The sequence below is a fragment of the Tenrec ecaudatus genome, chromosome 4, assembly GCF_050624435.1.
Source record: "Tenrec ecaudatus isolate mTenEca1 chromosome 4, mTenEca1.hap1, whole genome shotgun sequence".
NCBI classification, from domain to species: Eukaryota; Metazoa; Chordata; class Mammalia; order Afrosoricida; family Tenrecidae; genus Tenrec; species Tenrec ecaudatus.
The window spans coordinates 64,111,978-64,128,479 of record NC_134533.1 but is presented as its reverse complement, the minus strand read 5'-3'; the positions used below and the strand labels follow the sequence as shown (position 1 = coordinate 64,128,479).

At 41.3% G+C, this 16,502-nt stretch overlaps 1 protein-coding gene and 1 pseudogene across 1 annotated transcript; both read right to left on the bottom strand.

Annotated features, from left to right (window-relative positions):
• Positions 1-5,380: 5,380 nt before the first annotated feature.
• On the bottom strand, positions 5,381-6,304 carry LOC142446727 (olfactory receptor 2D3-like). The gene has a single exon (XM_075548472.1). The coding sequence runs from the start codon at positions 6,302-6,304 to the stop codon at positions 5,381-5,383; it is 924 nt and encodes a 307-aa protein (XP_075404587.1).
• Positions 6,305-10,208: 3,904 nt separating this feature from the next.
• LOC142445845 (olfactory receptor 2AG1-like) lies at positions 10,209-11,209 on the bottom strand (annotated as a pseudogene).
• Positions 11,210-16,502: the final 5,293 nt, after the last annotated feature.

Below are 16,502 nucleotides of genomic sequence, written 5' to 3'. Positions count from 1 at the left end.
ACAATGGACTACTATGCAGCACTCAAAAGCAGTGATGAGGGTTTGATGCATATTGCTGCATGGGAAGAACTGGAGGAAATCATGCTAAGGAAAGTAAGCCAAGCACAAAAGGACAAGTACAACATGAGTCCACAGAGGTAAGCTTTAAAAAAATTCAAAAGGGCATAGGGAAAAAGCTACTGTATACAAATATTCCTGGGGAGAGGACCAGGTAGTATGGCAAGGAACAGACCAAATCCGGCATTACATATGGTAGCCAACTAAAAGGAAAAAAAGAAAAGAAATGGATAGTGTGGACACAGGACACTAACCCACCCATGGGGAGGGTATTGTTTATATTTCCACAGGGAAAGAAGAACCAGACTTCAACCCAGTGCTCTAAGATGTGAAAAGCAACATGCTGGCATGGAGTAGGGAACCAGTGGAGAGGTCTCAGGGTCCAACCCCAATCCCCACTACATGGACAGCTTCCCCTCCCTGCAGAAGAATTTTTCAGAGGACAACACTGAACCTGCAGCTCAGGGAGAGGGACATGTCTGATCAGAGAACACAGGAGCATATGAAGGGGGAGGAAGAGAGAGTGGAGTACATGCTGGCCCACCAAGCCTTGAGGACGATATTCCTGCTCAGAATAGCCAATCCACAGAGAAAACCATATGGCCTACCCCCCTATGACACCCCTCACTGACCTTACAGAGGACAAGGCTGGAGACACAGGGTGGGAATTTCACCCAATCTGATTCCACCACACTGAGACAAAGCACTAAGGGTGTGGAACAGAACAGCAAGGGGAACAGAGAAGGAAGTCCCTGGGGATTACCAAAAATAGACTTTAGAGCCAGGGCTTGGCATCCCAACAGACTCTACTAGAAAACATTCGTAAAGGCCAACAAACAGTCCTTGAACTACAAGTTTTTCTTCTTTGTTGGTGTTTTTTGGGTTTTCTTTGTCATTGACTTGTTGTTTCATTTTCTTTTGTTGCTTTGGTTTGTCCTGTCTTGTTTTTGTGCGTGTTATTATCTCTGCAGGCCTGTCTAAATAAGATAGGCTGGATGAACAATCTGGACGAGAAATCAACGGGACTGACGGTTCTGGGGGGACATGGGAAAGGAGCAGGTGGGGGGAAAGGAAGTGTTGCTAACCAACCTAGGGACAAGGGAACATGTGATACAAATTGGTGATGAGGAGGGTGTTGGAGGACTGGTAGGGCATGATCAAAGGTAATGTAACCGAGAGGAATTACTGAAACCCAAATGAAGGCTGAACATGATAGTGGGACAAGAGGAAAGTGAAAGGAAATAGAGGAAAAGATCTAGGAGGCAAAGGGCATTTATAAAGGTCTAAATTCAGACATGTACATATGTAAATATATTTTATATGAGGATGCGAAAATAGATCTAGGTTCATATATATATAGGTTAGTATTAAGATAGCAGGTGGAAATTGGGCCTCCACTCAAGTACTCCACAATGCAAGAATACTTAGTTCTATTAAACTGGCATTCCATGATGCTCACCTTCCCAACACAATCACTAAAGACAAATGGGTGCATAAGCAAATGTGGTGAAGAAAGCTGATGGTGCCCAGCTATCAAAAGATATAGCATCTGGGGTCTTAAAAGCTTGAAGATTAAAAAGTGGTCATCTAGCTTAGAAGAAACAAAGCCCACATGTGTGTGATCATGAAGTGTTGAAGGAATCAGGTATCAGGCATCAAAGAACAAAAAATATCAGTGAATGAGGGGGAGTGTAGAGGGAGACCCAACGCCCATCTGTAGACAACTGGACATCCCCTTAAGGAAAGGTTGAGGGGAGGAGACAAGCCAGTCAGGGTGTAGTGTAGCAATGTTGAAGCATACAACTTTCTTCTAGTTTCTAAATGCTTCCCCCAGCCCCCAGCCCCACTATCATGGTCCCAATTCTAACTTACAAATCTGGCTAGACCAGAGGATGTACACTGGTACACATAGGAACTGGAAAGACAGGGAATTCCGGGCAGATGATCTCTTTAGGACCAGTGGTGAGAGTGGCGATAAAAGGAAGGTAGAGGGAGGGTGGGGTACAGATTTCAGGGATCTACATATGACCTCCTCCTTGGGGACAGACAACAGAAAAGGGAGGGAGACACTGGACAGTGTAAGATAAAATAATAGTAATTTATAAATTATAAAGGGTTCATAAGAGAGTGGGAAATGGAGACGGAGGGGGGGAAATGAGGCATTGATGCCAGGGGTTTAAGTGGAGAGCAAATGTTTGGGGAATACTGAGGGTACCGAATGTACAGATGCACTTCACACAATTGATGTATGTATGGATTGTGATAAGAGTTCTATGGGCCCCCAATAAAATGATTTTTAAAAGGATTATGATAGTGAGACCCCAGATCCAATATGATGTTCTCATATAACTGAGTCCCTAATGAGTTCTTTCTGATCATCAACCACAAATATTTCCATCCTAAAGAGATCTCACTGATGTGAAATAATTTAGATCAGCAGTGGGCACAAGATACAGGGAACTTGAAGAGTCTACTCCTATTATTTTATGATGGAAATATGAAATAGTTTAGAAAAATATTGTTTAAGAGAATCTCATAGTTTGCTGTGACAGAATTTAACTAGAAATCTGCCATAACTGTGACCCTAAACTGAACCCTTCTAACTTATCTTACAGAGTGTTTTGTGATTGTGTCCAGGCACAAATTCTCAAGGATACTACCGGTAGCTAAGTCAAAGACTAAATTCTTATCTATATGCAGTGACTCTTTCTCTCCCCGTTCATTAAGAGGCAGAACCTACATACCTATACTGTCTCCTCAAGATTTAGGGCCCCTAATAATCGAAGCTCTGTAACAAGATCGTTGTTAAAAACAGAACCTTGTTTTCCCAGGTTGTGCCTGTCCTTCCAAGATTTGTGCCTGTCTGAAAAAAAATTGTTTCACTCAACATATATGTGTGTGTACTATAAAACTGATTTTGCTCAGTACTTAGAGAGTGTGTGTGTATGAGAGACAGAGAGACAGAGAGAGTCAGAGAGAGAGACCGGAGAGCAAAGTGATGGAGAGATGAACATTTGGAGAAAGGATCTTCTTTCCCATGCACATGAAAATAAAATTTGGAATCTTTTGAATCCACTTGGTTTCTGTAATCTGGCAACAGTGACCAGGCAATACAGGCCCTCTTTGCATCCATCTTGAAACAGAACTAAGGCTCTGCTTTCAGGTGACCCGATTAACACATGCATCAAGCAAATGAGATTTTAAATTCTCATATAATTCTTCCTTTTTATCAAGAGTTTCCATGAAAATCTTTCATCAGATATCCAAATTGTATTTTCTTCTGCATGGATGTGTCACCTTAATTTCCTTTTGCATGGCTACTTTAAGGTTCCCAAGCACTATTTTTGTCTTGATTAACTGAGCGTCAGCCTTTGTCTCCACTCTGCCTAGATTTAGCATCATCCTTCAATGCTCTTTCAGGAAAGGCTAGTATGGAGCAGGCCACATGAAAAGAACTACGTAGTTGCTGTGTAAATAGGAAGTCTTTAGATCAGCGGTTCTCAAACTGTGTGTCGTGACCCCTTTGGCGGTCGAATGACCCTTTCACAAGAGTCTCCAAATTAATAACAGTAGCAAAATTTCACTGATGAAATAGCAATGAAAATAATTTTATGGTTGGCGGGGTCACCACAACATGAGGAACTGTATTGAAGGGTTGCAGCATTAGGAAGGTTGAGAACCACTGCTTTAGATGGAATGGGTGTCATCTGTGTACATGAGTTGCTTCATTGGTAATATTTTTATTCTCCAAGTCAAAACTAAACCAAACCAAACCAAACTCACTGCCTTTCAATCAATGCTTACACATAGCAACCTCCTGGGATTGCTATGAGCAAACCCTGAGACTGTAGCTGTTTAAGGAAGTAGAAATCCCAGTTTTTCTCCTCTTGAGCTGCTGGTGGTTTCTACCTGCCAACTATTTGGACTGCAGCCCAACAAAGAACCAACCATTACACCACCAGGACACCCTCTTTCTGGGTCAAAGGTTTAGCAATAATGTTTATAAAACATTTAAATTTTACAGATACAATCACCATAAGTATAATAGGCACTGTTAACAAAATAGATCTAATCCAAAGCCTATGTTCATGCCACCTATAGAGGTGTCAACTCAGGTGCAACAGGAGGAATTAGCAATGGCTCTTACGCTTGGCAAACACCAAAACTAAGACAGCATGCTATTTTAAGTCACTTTAGCAATGGAGTTTTAAACAATTAATCAGTTGATGTTGGATCAGCAATATTTTTAGCCAACTTTTCTATAAGGGAATAGCTAGTAAATCTGAGTTTCATGGACAGTCTCAGGAATTTTATGGAAAAACCAGCAATCAGATTAACTGACCATCAACACATTGAGCTAACTTGACAAAGGCAATTTTAAGCCATGACTTAATGAAAGTTATGCTGAGTAATAAGAAAAGACTTAAGAAGGTCTTCATAGTGGGGGTGGGGGGGACAGGCCAGAAAAAGTAAAGATGGGCAACCAGGGTTTTCAATAACAAAGAACAAACCATAAGAATTTACTGTCATTGAGTAAATTCTGACTCATGGGACCTTATAAGACAGGGTGGAACTGCTCGTCTGGGGTTTCCAAGAAGATAAATCTTTATGAACGTAGACAGTTTCATCTTTCTCCCAAGGAACAGCTGGTGGATTTGAACTACTGACCATGTGGTTAACATCTCAATGTATAGCCTACTGCTACTATACTACTGTGGCTACTGAGAATAAAAGACACAATAATATTTTAACCAAGGCAGTTAATGTTCAGCATTAATTGCAAGGATTAGGTTCACAGTCAAAAAACCAAGATACGCAAAAAAAAAAAAAAATTGCCAAACAAAGCAATAGTAACAACCAGCAGGAGGAAAAGAACAAGTATTTTAACAACTTCTTTGGAGTTTTGAACTATGTTCTTGGGCCAGTTGCCTACTTTTCACACAATTGTCTGTGTCTGGGAGAGGTTGATGCTGTTAGGTGTCATCAAGTCTGACTCAGTGACTCTATGAACAAGAGAATGAAACACTTCAAGGTCCTATGCCATCCCCAAAATTGTTGTTATGTTTGAGCTCATAGTTAGTGCCACTGTGTCAATCCATGTCATCAAGAGATTTCCTTTTCCACCAGCTCTCTGTGTTACCAAGCATGATGTCCATTTGTGTTTAAATGTGGGTGTGGGTGGATATACACACACACAGTATCTGAGAGGTACCATCTTCCAAATATTTTCCTAAATGCTGCCTTTTAAAGGCGTTGAGCCAGTTGGAATGTCTTCTCCTCCATGTTTTATATATATATAAAGAATCACTGCATATGAGAGGCTCTATCTCCCAAATGTTTTCCTGAATGCCTGCTTTACATCCTTGTTCCTCAGGCTGTAAATGTACGGGTTCATCATAGATGTTATGACTGAATAGAACACTGAGATCACTTTATCCCCTTCATTCATGTTTTTGGAGTTCGGTCTCATGTAAGTGAATACTGTTGATCCATAAAAAAAGACAACCACAACAAAATGGGAGCCACACGTGGAGAAGACTTTTAGTTTCCCCTCCCCTGACTGCATCTGGATCACAGTGGAGATGATATTCCAGTAGGAGACAAGGATGAGAGAAACAGGAACCAGGAGAATCATCACACCCATTGAAAAGAGGGCCATCTCAGCTTTGTAGGTATCTGCAGAAGCCAGCTTCAGGAGTGCAGGAGGCTCACAGAAATAATGGTGAATTATATTCTTCCCATGGTATGGGAGACACAAAGTAAATGTAGAATCTACCACAGACACAAATGACCCGCTGGCCCAGGACACTAAGGCCAACTGTATACAGACCCTCTGGGTCATGATGGTCGAGTAGTGCAGGGGCTTGCAGACAGCTACATAACGATCATAGGACATCACAGCCAATAGTGAACTCTCTGTAGCTGCAGCTACTAAGAAAAAGAACATCTGGATTGAGCATCCAGCAAAGGAAATGGTCTTTTTTGTTACTACAAAGTGGAATAGCATCTGAGGAACAATGCTTGTAGAGAAACAGAGGTCAACAAAAGACAGGTTCTTAAGGAAGAAGTACATGGGAGTGTGAAGTCTAGAATTGGCATGAATTAAGACTATGATGAGCAGATTCCCAAAGGCAGTCAGTAGGTAGATGATGAGAAATATCATGAATAGCAGGATCTGAGTCTGCTGATCTGAAGAAAGGCCCAACAAGATGAATTCAGTTAAATAGGTTTGATTTTCTTTACCCATTAATGCTTAGTCTTGCTTATACCATCAGTATTAACAGAGTAATCAAATGTTGACTATGATCCAGCAACAAATCCTAAAAGTAAAGGTCTCTTGGGGAGATTTATATTTGCTAAACTTGATTTTCTAAAATTTCATATGTAGCTATTGAAGTTATCTTCTTGGTAGGCACGGTAACACCAAAAATGTGTCCCCCCTGTGATCTTTGTTGTCAGAGACCTCTCAACCATAAACATGTAATACAGTGATTACACACAACGCGTAAGAAATTACTTCATAGAAAATTACATAGTGTCTATCTGACCTGAAACAAGATGCTAACAGACTAGAAAATCCTAAGCAGGCTGTCTTTTACTAGAAAGTCCAAGTTATTCTTTTTATATTGTTATTTTAGTTTTTGTATTTTTTCTGGTTTGCTTTTCAAATAAAGTACTTTAGCATTCATATCACTAGTGTGAAGACATTTTTCGATTGTGATTCAAAGTGATTCCTTATCTTTTCAAGCAAGGAGGGGAATTGTGAGACTGTTTCAGCCCAGGTTAGAATCCAGTGTACCAGTCCTTTCTGAAATTCTTCACTGGAATAGAGAGTCAAGACTGTGTTGAAGTATCCGAATGTAAGTGATGGTAGCTCTTGATCTTCATGGATCCAAGTGGAAGTTGAAGAGGTCAGACTCAGGCAACCTGGTTAGAGGGGCTCTTTATGCGTAGAAGACCCTAGCATCCATCAGAGCTCTCTGCATATTTGTAATGCCTTGTCTGGCATAACAGTGTTCCCCTTCATTTATGCTGCAGGTTGTATTAGAGTATGCAATCAATTGGATGAGTACATCCGTGGGAAATCCCGTCGCTGGTCCAGTTCTCTAAAGTCAGGCTAGAAACACTATTCATCGCGGATACATTTCTGGACATCAGCAAAATGCAAGGAATAAGGTGACTGAACTGCAGCTATTGGAAAAGCAGATTAGGAAAAATTAGGGACAGTGGTAGGGTCACAGGCATATTGCTGGGGCTCAAAGCTAGAGTCTAATTTCCCTTGGAAAAAATTGAAGAACCACCAGGTAGAACAAAGAAGAAGAATCATGACAGAAACTCAGTTCTCTTGGCAGCGCCATCTTGGGATGGGGGAAGTTAAAGATTGCAAACATTTAAGGACTTCTTCACACAAAAGAGCCTGTGACTACTTGGCAGGAGAGAAGAAAAACGAACCAAGAAATTGTGTCTGGACCACGGGCTCCTGAGCCACAGAGGATGGTTTGATTTCAAGATCACTCTGAAATAGGGGCCAGCCTGAGGTACAAGAATACCCACTCTCTGAGGGATCAAGACAGCTGAGCTAGGAAATACTTCGAAAGACTACCATAATCAAAGGGGAAAAACCCCTTCTTGTTAGCTTCCATGTGCAGAGAATACACAAGAGGATTGCTGGAAAGGTGTGTGATAGCAATAGCCTGGATGATCTTATCTTCGGTGCCAGTCGTTTTAAAACTGAGTTGTATTCATTCATCACTGATGAAGCAGATTGGCTTGCCACCAGTAGTTTTAAAAACTGAAGTGGAAAAGAAAATATGATCTCTTATAATAACAAAAATATTTTTGGAAGAAAATATTTTAAAGTTATGTAAGTGTTGGTGTCTGAGTGATGGTGTGCTTGGCTATACCATGGGCATCAATAAAATCACATGTTATTGATCCAATATTCCAATAATCATGAAGTACTTTTCACAGAGTAATTTATTTATTTTCCCTGTTTTTAATGAGATGTAACATACATAATTTACATGAACAATTTGGTGAATTATGGTGCATATATAATATATAAGTATATATATAAACTTATTAATCTATGCATAGTTATTTGTTTACAAGCCTGTCCTCAGACAAGGCTGTGTGTCTTCAGGTGATAACCCTATCTCCCTCTGTATATTTATGTTGTTGCTGGGGAATCAATTCTGACTAATGACAAACCCACTTTACCGTTGGTAAGTAACACATTTTCAACAAATTTCACTGACTGAATGGTTGCCTGACTGGCTGAATGAATGAATGCATCCCAGAATGAATGAATTCCTGTGCACACACATGCACACACAGACACTATCATACATATGTACGAAAACTCTCTGATGCATTAATAATCCTCCCAGCTGAGTGACAGCAAACACTGGGCCATGTAGATAAATTCCTTGCAATGGGTAGATTCCATGCTCAAGCAGAAGGAAAAATGCAAGGTGAGTTGGATAACTGGGTGCTGGTGTAGGCATGAGGCACCAGAGCAGTTCTTTGAGTAGAAAGAGGTTCTCAAATTGTAACCCCTTTGTCTCCCCACAGTTAGCCCCAGGGACGGTGTTTCCATGTGGTCACACCCAGAATGCTAGGACACTGGAGCAGGCAGTACCCACACACACAACATTATCGCTCATCCAGCTCTGGCTTCTTCCCGCATACCAACCAATATAGGATAAGTAGCAAAATGTCCTGTCGTTCCCTGCGACGGTCTGCTGCGAGCCCAGTGTGTATCATCAAGAGAAGAGGGTGGGGGCAGTGAAAGAGGAAGGGAACACTAAAGGTGAAAGCATGTAAAGATCAGAGAACAGGAGAGATTCTCATATTTGAAAAATGAATGCTAGTTTGATCCACTATGGTTCTTTTACGGTTATGGAAAAGTTGCCTCTTCCAAGTAGACTATGGGATGTACGAATGTGGACTTTCTTCCAGGATCGACTGAGGATATCTGACTGTGGGGAGATTTGATCTTTTCAGCATCTCCCTCCTTCTTACCTGTAAGTCTGGCACGAGTTTCCCTAGAGTTGAGGAAGTACAAGTGAGGAGATTTCACATGGAATGAAGTGGAGTGAGATCCGAAAACACACACTGTAGATACAGAGTATGGAAGTGAAGCTCACTGATCCTCAACTCTCTCTCCTAACAGCTCGGCATGAACTGAGCTTTGGAGCAGATTCCATCCACTCTGAAGGGCTTCTGAGCTGATGTAAGCACTGACTTTGTAAGCACCAATCCTAAATTGAAACATTCCCCGAAAGAAACGCTTTAAAGATAAGGTGAAGTAAACAAGACATTCCCTCGGGTTCTCCATAGGAACAGTTCACTTTATTACTTCTACACACAATGAGATGCCTTGGGACATTTCATAATATTTTTGGTAGCCAAAGAATGAATTCCGCTAATCTATCTTAATTTGCAATCCTTCCTAAAAAAGAAAAAATTTTGAAGGCTCTAGTCTAAGAAACCAGTACTTTCCTTGGGGAGTAAAGTGCAAAAGGACAACTTAACTTAAATCCTCAGAAAAATCGTAATTTGCACCTCCACCCAGTTCTCTATCGAAAGCATTGTTGATTTGAGGATGCAGTGGTGTCTGTTAGAACCACAGGAGTTGACCTTCAGTAAGGACACATATGAGAGAACCAGCATAAAGAGGTCTCTAGACCCTGCTGTATCTGTTCAGAGCAAAGAATCTATGGCTATTTATTCATAGTCATTAAGAAAGAATAATTGAGAAATGCTGTCAGTGCAAACTAATAAGATATAACATTTATTTGTATTTAGTATCTTATTTTGCTTTTTCTCTTTCTTCAAATGGAACTTATTTAAAGTTATGACATCATGTGTGATTGGGGTTAGGATTTTTGTTGAAAAAAGAAAAGGTAAAGTGAAAAATAAGCTTATCTCAATTAGAATCAAAGAGAATGTTATCTAGGGATATGAATCAGAGAAATGTATGGTTTGTTACTTTTACAAACATAAAGCAGAAACAAAACTATGCCTCTGAGGCCAAACTAGGACTTACCCCTTGTGTGGAAGATGTTTGGAATTCTGAAAATGTGGAAGAACAGAGCATATATACAGTCCTACATAGGAGTTACAGAACTTCTGCAGGGCATTAATATTTATTGTGCCTGGGCAGAGGGACATCTCCCTAAGACCCTGCGGAGGGCCCCCATTACCTCCTTGTTTCTCAGACTATAGATAAGAGGGTTCAGGGTCGGAGTAATAACCATATAAAATACAGAGAGGATGTTGTCCTGCTGAGGACGGTGGTAGGAACTTGGCAAGATGTACATAAACATGGCTGCCCCATAGTACATTCCCACCACAGTCAGGTGAGACGAACATGTGACGAGGGCTTTCTGCTTCCCCTCACCTGAAGCCATGCGGAGGACAGCAATGAGGACAAATGTATAGGAGGCAAGGATAGTGGCGAGGGGAGCCATGAGAAAGGTTGTGCCCATCACATACACCATGGACTCATATCGTGAGGTATCAGCACAAGCCAATTTCAGTAGAGGTGGGATCTCACAGAGCAGGTGGTCAATTTGCCGGGACCTGCAGAAAGGGAAGTGCATAGTGTATGAGGTGTGTATCAGAGCATTCAGAGATGCCAGAGTCCAGCAGGTGGCCACCATGAGCCAGCAGACCCTTGGCCTCATTAGCACCATGTAGTTCAGAGGATGACAAATGGCCACATACCGGTCATAGGCCATGAAGGCCAATAGAAGGTCCTCTGCACCACCCAGGGTGAGGACCATAAACATCTGAAAAGCACAGCCCCCAAAGGAGATGCTGTTCTCCTCACGCAGATAATCCACAAGAGTTTTGGGCGTGAACACAGAGGCAAATAGAAGGTCCATGAGAGAAAGCTGGCTGAGCAGAAGGTACATGGGCACGTGAAGCCTGGCGTCTTTTGTGATGACCAGGATCAGAAGGCCATTGCTGGTCAGGGTCAGCGTGTACAGGATGGCAACTGTGGCACAGAGCCCTTCAGAAGACCCGCTGCTATTCAGGATCCCCATCAAGATGAAGCCACTTCCCAAGGTGGAGTTCCAGAGATCCATGCTGTGCATTCGTATGTTTCTGGAATTACACAAAAGCTATATGTTGAGGTACTCATGTGGTCAGTGGGGAACTGCTGGTGCTATCATGTTATAGCACCCTGCCAGCAGGTGTTAAACATTTTATTATCTCATAGTATTTTACTCATGAGTTATACCATAAAATATGTGCTGGTCACATATTGTTAAGAGAGAATATGTTTTCCCTACTCCTAAATATGAAGAAAGACCCAATATTGCAATCATTCTGGGCTTGTCTCTGCAGTCCTACCTGTTTCTCTTGTCTCCTTATTTTACTTTTTATTACGTAAATGTTATTTCAGGGAATCCAATACATTTCACTCTTTCCCACCAAGATTCTGAAAATTGACAAAGAGGGTATTTGTTTTGGGGGAAAGCTCTCCTCATTTATATAAAGCAGAAACCGAAGTATGTTGCCTACAGCTGGGCAGTGGGTTTCTAAATACCAATGCCAAAGAGGTCAAAATTACATTTTCAATCACAGACAATATATGACCAATCAGTAAACCCCACAAAGAAGGACAGGGGGAACTGTGGGATAGAGAAGACCAACGTTATCTGTTGTATCTTCCAAAAATTAAAGACATTTCTTCCTGCTAATTTTCCAACTGATTATGCCTTTTATCCTCCTTGGAGAAAGAATGAGGAGAGAAGAAAGACCAAGTATCTTACAGTAAGGTTTCCTTGACATAGCAGGGACTATGGGAGAGGGAATGAATGATTTCTGTCTATGCCTGTTCTATGACAGCCATTGTGATAGCTCCTGGGTGCAGAGTGGGGAATAAGATATAAAAGGCGCTTACATGAGGGAAAGTCAAAACGTCTTGCTATTAGGGTTCAAGTTCATACGTGCATTGCATTTATTAAAAATAAAATGTTTGAATATGTCTTTGTTATTGGTGAACAGATTGAGACAAGTTCTCGCAGTAATACATCCCTTAGTCTCAGGAAGGAGCCTTCAGAGGAGTGGTGAGAGAGAACAATACTAACAAATGAAATAGCCTCAAGAAGTATAAAATGTTACAGAGATGTGGAATAGATTGGCAAGTGCTACTGGGGGACTAGGAAAATGCCAATGTCACACCATATATCTCTCAGCCCAACCCACTCCTGTTAGAGAGTCAAGTCTCACTTCCAGCAATCCTACAGAGATTTGGGATGCTTTCGGATGCTTTCTAAATCATTATGGGAGCAGAAATGGAATTTTCTTTTCTGTCTGGCATGTATTATTGTGGCACATTGTCCTTTTGTGGTATCTGCTTTCTGAAAATTGTGGGATCAGATGTGTAGAAAATGCCAAATGCATTATACCAGCAATAAGAAATTACTGCAGCATTGGAATGCTAATAGCTTGATGACTTCTAAAAATGTGGCCCTTTTAAATAAATAGATGAAATGTGTGTAAAAATTTTTTTTCTTAAAAATAAAAAAAGAATTTATCAGAGGGCAGCAGAATTAAGTTTTCTAGGGAACAGCCAGGATTCAATTTAGTAAAGAAAGTGGAAGAATTATGCTATACATCAAAGATGAAAAAAAGTTTGTGTAAGAAGTACTTTGGGTTTCATAGAAGACAAAATAATGTCCTCGTGTAAGAGAATGAAGATGGTGGAGAGTAGAAAGTTGGGTCAGAGGAGAGAAAAAAAACTCACTGCCATCAGGTCAATGCTGACTAATAGTGACCCGGTAGATCTTCCTTGTGAGTTTCAGAAACTGTACCCATTACTGGAGTAGAAATCCCTGTCTTTCTCTGTCAGTGTGGCTGGCGGAAACACCAGGGCTCCTTCCAAGAAGAGGAAGAACAAACAAATATTAAGAGGCTTGTAGCTGAAATGAGAGAGAATAATTTTCTAAAAATGCTAGAAGTGTAGACTCTGGTGAGTTTAGTTACCTCATGAGGGCGTGACTTCTTATTAACTTAACCCCTTTCCTATCTCCCAAATTAGACTGTGTCTCTTCTACAATTCAATAAACCTACTTGGGGATTCTTCCCCACCCCCACCTCCTTCCTGCATTACTAGCAAACTAGACATCAAACCCAAAACCATGGAGTTGATTCCACATTCTAGAAACCCTCTACAGGATTTCTGAGACTATAAATCTTTATGGGAGCAAACAGCCTCACCTTTCTCCCATGAAGTGGCTATTGGGTTTAGACCACCTACCTTGGGGTCCCACGCACACTCCACATTGCCCCTAGGGCTCCTTTGAATCAATGACTACAGACATCTCCTAAATGATGACCCTTGCTTCAGGCTGATTGTCTCCAGTCCATTTTTCTAGTGCAGTGTTATAGAAATCACCAACAACAACTTGAATGGGATTCTCTTTCTTAATGTGCTTCAATGCCTGTGGGACCAGGCCCCATCTTCTTGGCATAATATACCATATAGTTTATTATATGACCTGGCTGACCCTTCTAATCTCATTTCCTACTAAGGTCCCTAAGCGCCCCTTCTCTTCCCATCCTTATCTAGACTTCCTCTTCTGCCACAGTTATCAATTTGTTTCACCAGAAAACCTGCCTTTGAGCCTTTCCACCCGCATTCCTCTCTACGTAGAATATTCCTGATTCTTCTCTCACCCTCTTTCATATCCTGGACTGCTTTTCTTAATGAATGTTTCCTGTTACTTGAAAGCATTCGCTTTTTCCAAACCCCAAACCCACTGCCATGGAATTGAGGCCACTTTAATTCAGTGACAGAGTAGAACCGCTCCACAGGGTTTCTGAGACTATAACTCTTCACCAGAACCAAGAGCACGGTCTTTCTCCCACTGGACAGCTGATGCATTTTAACGGCTGAGCTTGTGGTTAGTAATCCGATGTCTAATGACTGTGTAACCAGGACTCTTATACCTGCTATTATTTCTTGAAAAATTTGTCTTGCTTTTTAGAGCATGAGTTGCTCCCTTGGCTGATGTACTCAAAGATTCTTATACTAATAATTAAATAGAGGGGCGTGTGTTGATTATGCTTTTTGCTAAATATATTCTTGTATGGATCCTTAAATGAATGGTTCCTGTACTAGTCTTTAAACATAGAGTGGGTGTTTCTCACAGTGTTCATAAAATATTTTAAATAGTACTTGAATTGTAGATTATTCTTAGTAATTATTTTTGAATGAGGTGATAAATGAACCCAAGATTACTATGGTGGGCAAGGTAGAACACACAGATTACATTTCCTCATCAGCTGTATACAATGTCCTGCTCCCACTTCCTAACCACGTACTACAGACACTTCACATCCCCCAAAACAGAAAAAATCCTTACCTCCAAGAAGTAAAAGATATTGCTGCTAGATTTTACTGCAGTTTCATTGGGGGACTAGGTTATGTAAATAGAAATTAATAGGTAAAGAAGATGGCTTTTCCATCAGTACTGGGGAAAGTAGCCAAGAGAACGCATTTGAGATCAACAATGTTGCATTCTTCTAGCTCTGCAGACCCTCACAGAGAATGGAAGGGGATGTAGACTGCTTGATTTCGAATGGTCCACACTTCTGAGAACAAGCAACTGCCTATCTCAGGTGGGGTGTACAGAGGAGCTGCCTCTTCAGTCTCCTCACCCTCTGAGGAAATTGTCTAGCTTTGAAGCAGTTGTCAGAACACGGTCAAGGCTCAGATATTTTAAAAGGTTTCCACTCCTACTGGCTGCTGGAGGTAAAGCTGAGAAAAAGGGGAAACCCAAGTGCGAAGAATCAGGAAGAGAGCCCAGCAGAGAACCTGCAGTGCTGTTCTTGCTGTCCCCGGGGTCCACAGTGAGCCAGACATCTGTCCTCGGGGACTCTCTTCTGTCTCCTACCTGATCGCAAGGCCTAGGTCCTCTGCTCAGCAGCTTCAATTAAAGGGAAATCCTTACAAATGCTGGTCCAGGAAGCAGGATTTTAATAAGTCTCCTGAGCATGATTCCTAGCTGCCTATCTCTGCTTTCTTCGCTCAATAAATGAGCTCCCAGGCCTGGGAAGCTGGCCTGTAGAAGAAGCATGGGGGACATATGTCCAGATCCCTGACTGACCACATAGTCACTGCGCTTCAGCAGTACCCTTCAGCCCTCCATGTCACGGTGGGTGGTAACATTTCAGGGGGTCTTAGAAGAACAGTGAAAAAAGGACGCTCTAGTCCTTCCCTAGCGTTGTCACTGAATATAAGTTAATGTTAGAGCAAATTAACTGAAACTGACACAGGGTTTGGGGCGTTTACTTCACTCAATCATCCTATGCGCTTTATTTTTGAATTTTCTCAGCCAATTTACATATTGTTTGCTAGGTATAAGGAACTGAAAATATGGCATTTGTGGGGTGGGTTGGAGAAAGCTACCTTCCAACAGGAATCTTCTATTCTGGAGAGAAAAAAATTGTAAATAAATTATACATACAAGCACATTGTATGCATTCACTATCTCATCGGCCATCCAGCCATCCAGGGCAGAGGGTCCTCGCAGTGGAGTGGCACAGTCACTATGTGCTGAGCCAGGGATCTGGAAACAAGTTCTCTGTGCTTCTTTCAAAGACAAAGGTTTAAAAGGCAAGGTATAGAGGATATGGAGATAGGTTGCAACTTTAAATAAGGTGGTCAGTGATCTTTGAGAAAACACTTGAAAAGCACTGTAGGCAGATGAAACAGGCAGTCCAAAGGCCCTGAGGTAGGATGGAGGAGGGCAGGCAGGAAGCCAAACTAACTGAGACAGAGCGCATGAGCTGGGGAGTTTCAGAACATGAGGCCAAAGAATCAAGTGTACATGCTTATAGAAAATGATAAAGAGTTCAGATTTACTAAGTGAATTTGTGGCACTTTGGAAGCCTTCAGAGTGCAGACGAAACATTAATTTATGATTTTAAAGGATCTTTCCAGCTACTCTGTTAGCGAGACAAGAAAGGAAGCAAGATTTCTTTGGAGACTCTTACAATGCTTCAGGAAGAGCTGATGATGGATTAGGGAAGGGAAATGAAAGAAGTAATACTTGATCTGATTCTGAATGTGTTTTGAAGATAAAGTAATGATTATGAGGTTGCAAATACATAAAATGTGCTTATTGGTATGTGTTCCTGTGGTCCTGTTACATCTGTGAAGTTAAACTAATTAGGGCTCTTTGTTGAAGGTCCCTACTTTAATTCATTCCAAATTCTTTCTGATATTGAGATTCATTTATGAAATTTTAAATCATTTTATTGAGAGCTCTTACAATGTTTATTACAATCCATATGTCAATTGTATCAGGCATATTTGTACATATGTTGCCATCATTCTTTTCTAGACAGTTACTTTCTATTGAATCTCTCGTTTCAGTGCCTCTTTTTCTCTCCTCCTCCCATCCCTCACACCCTAGGGACCC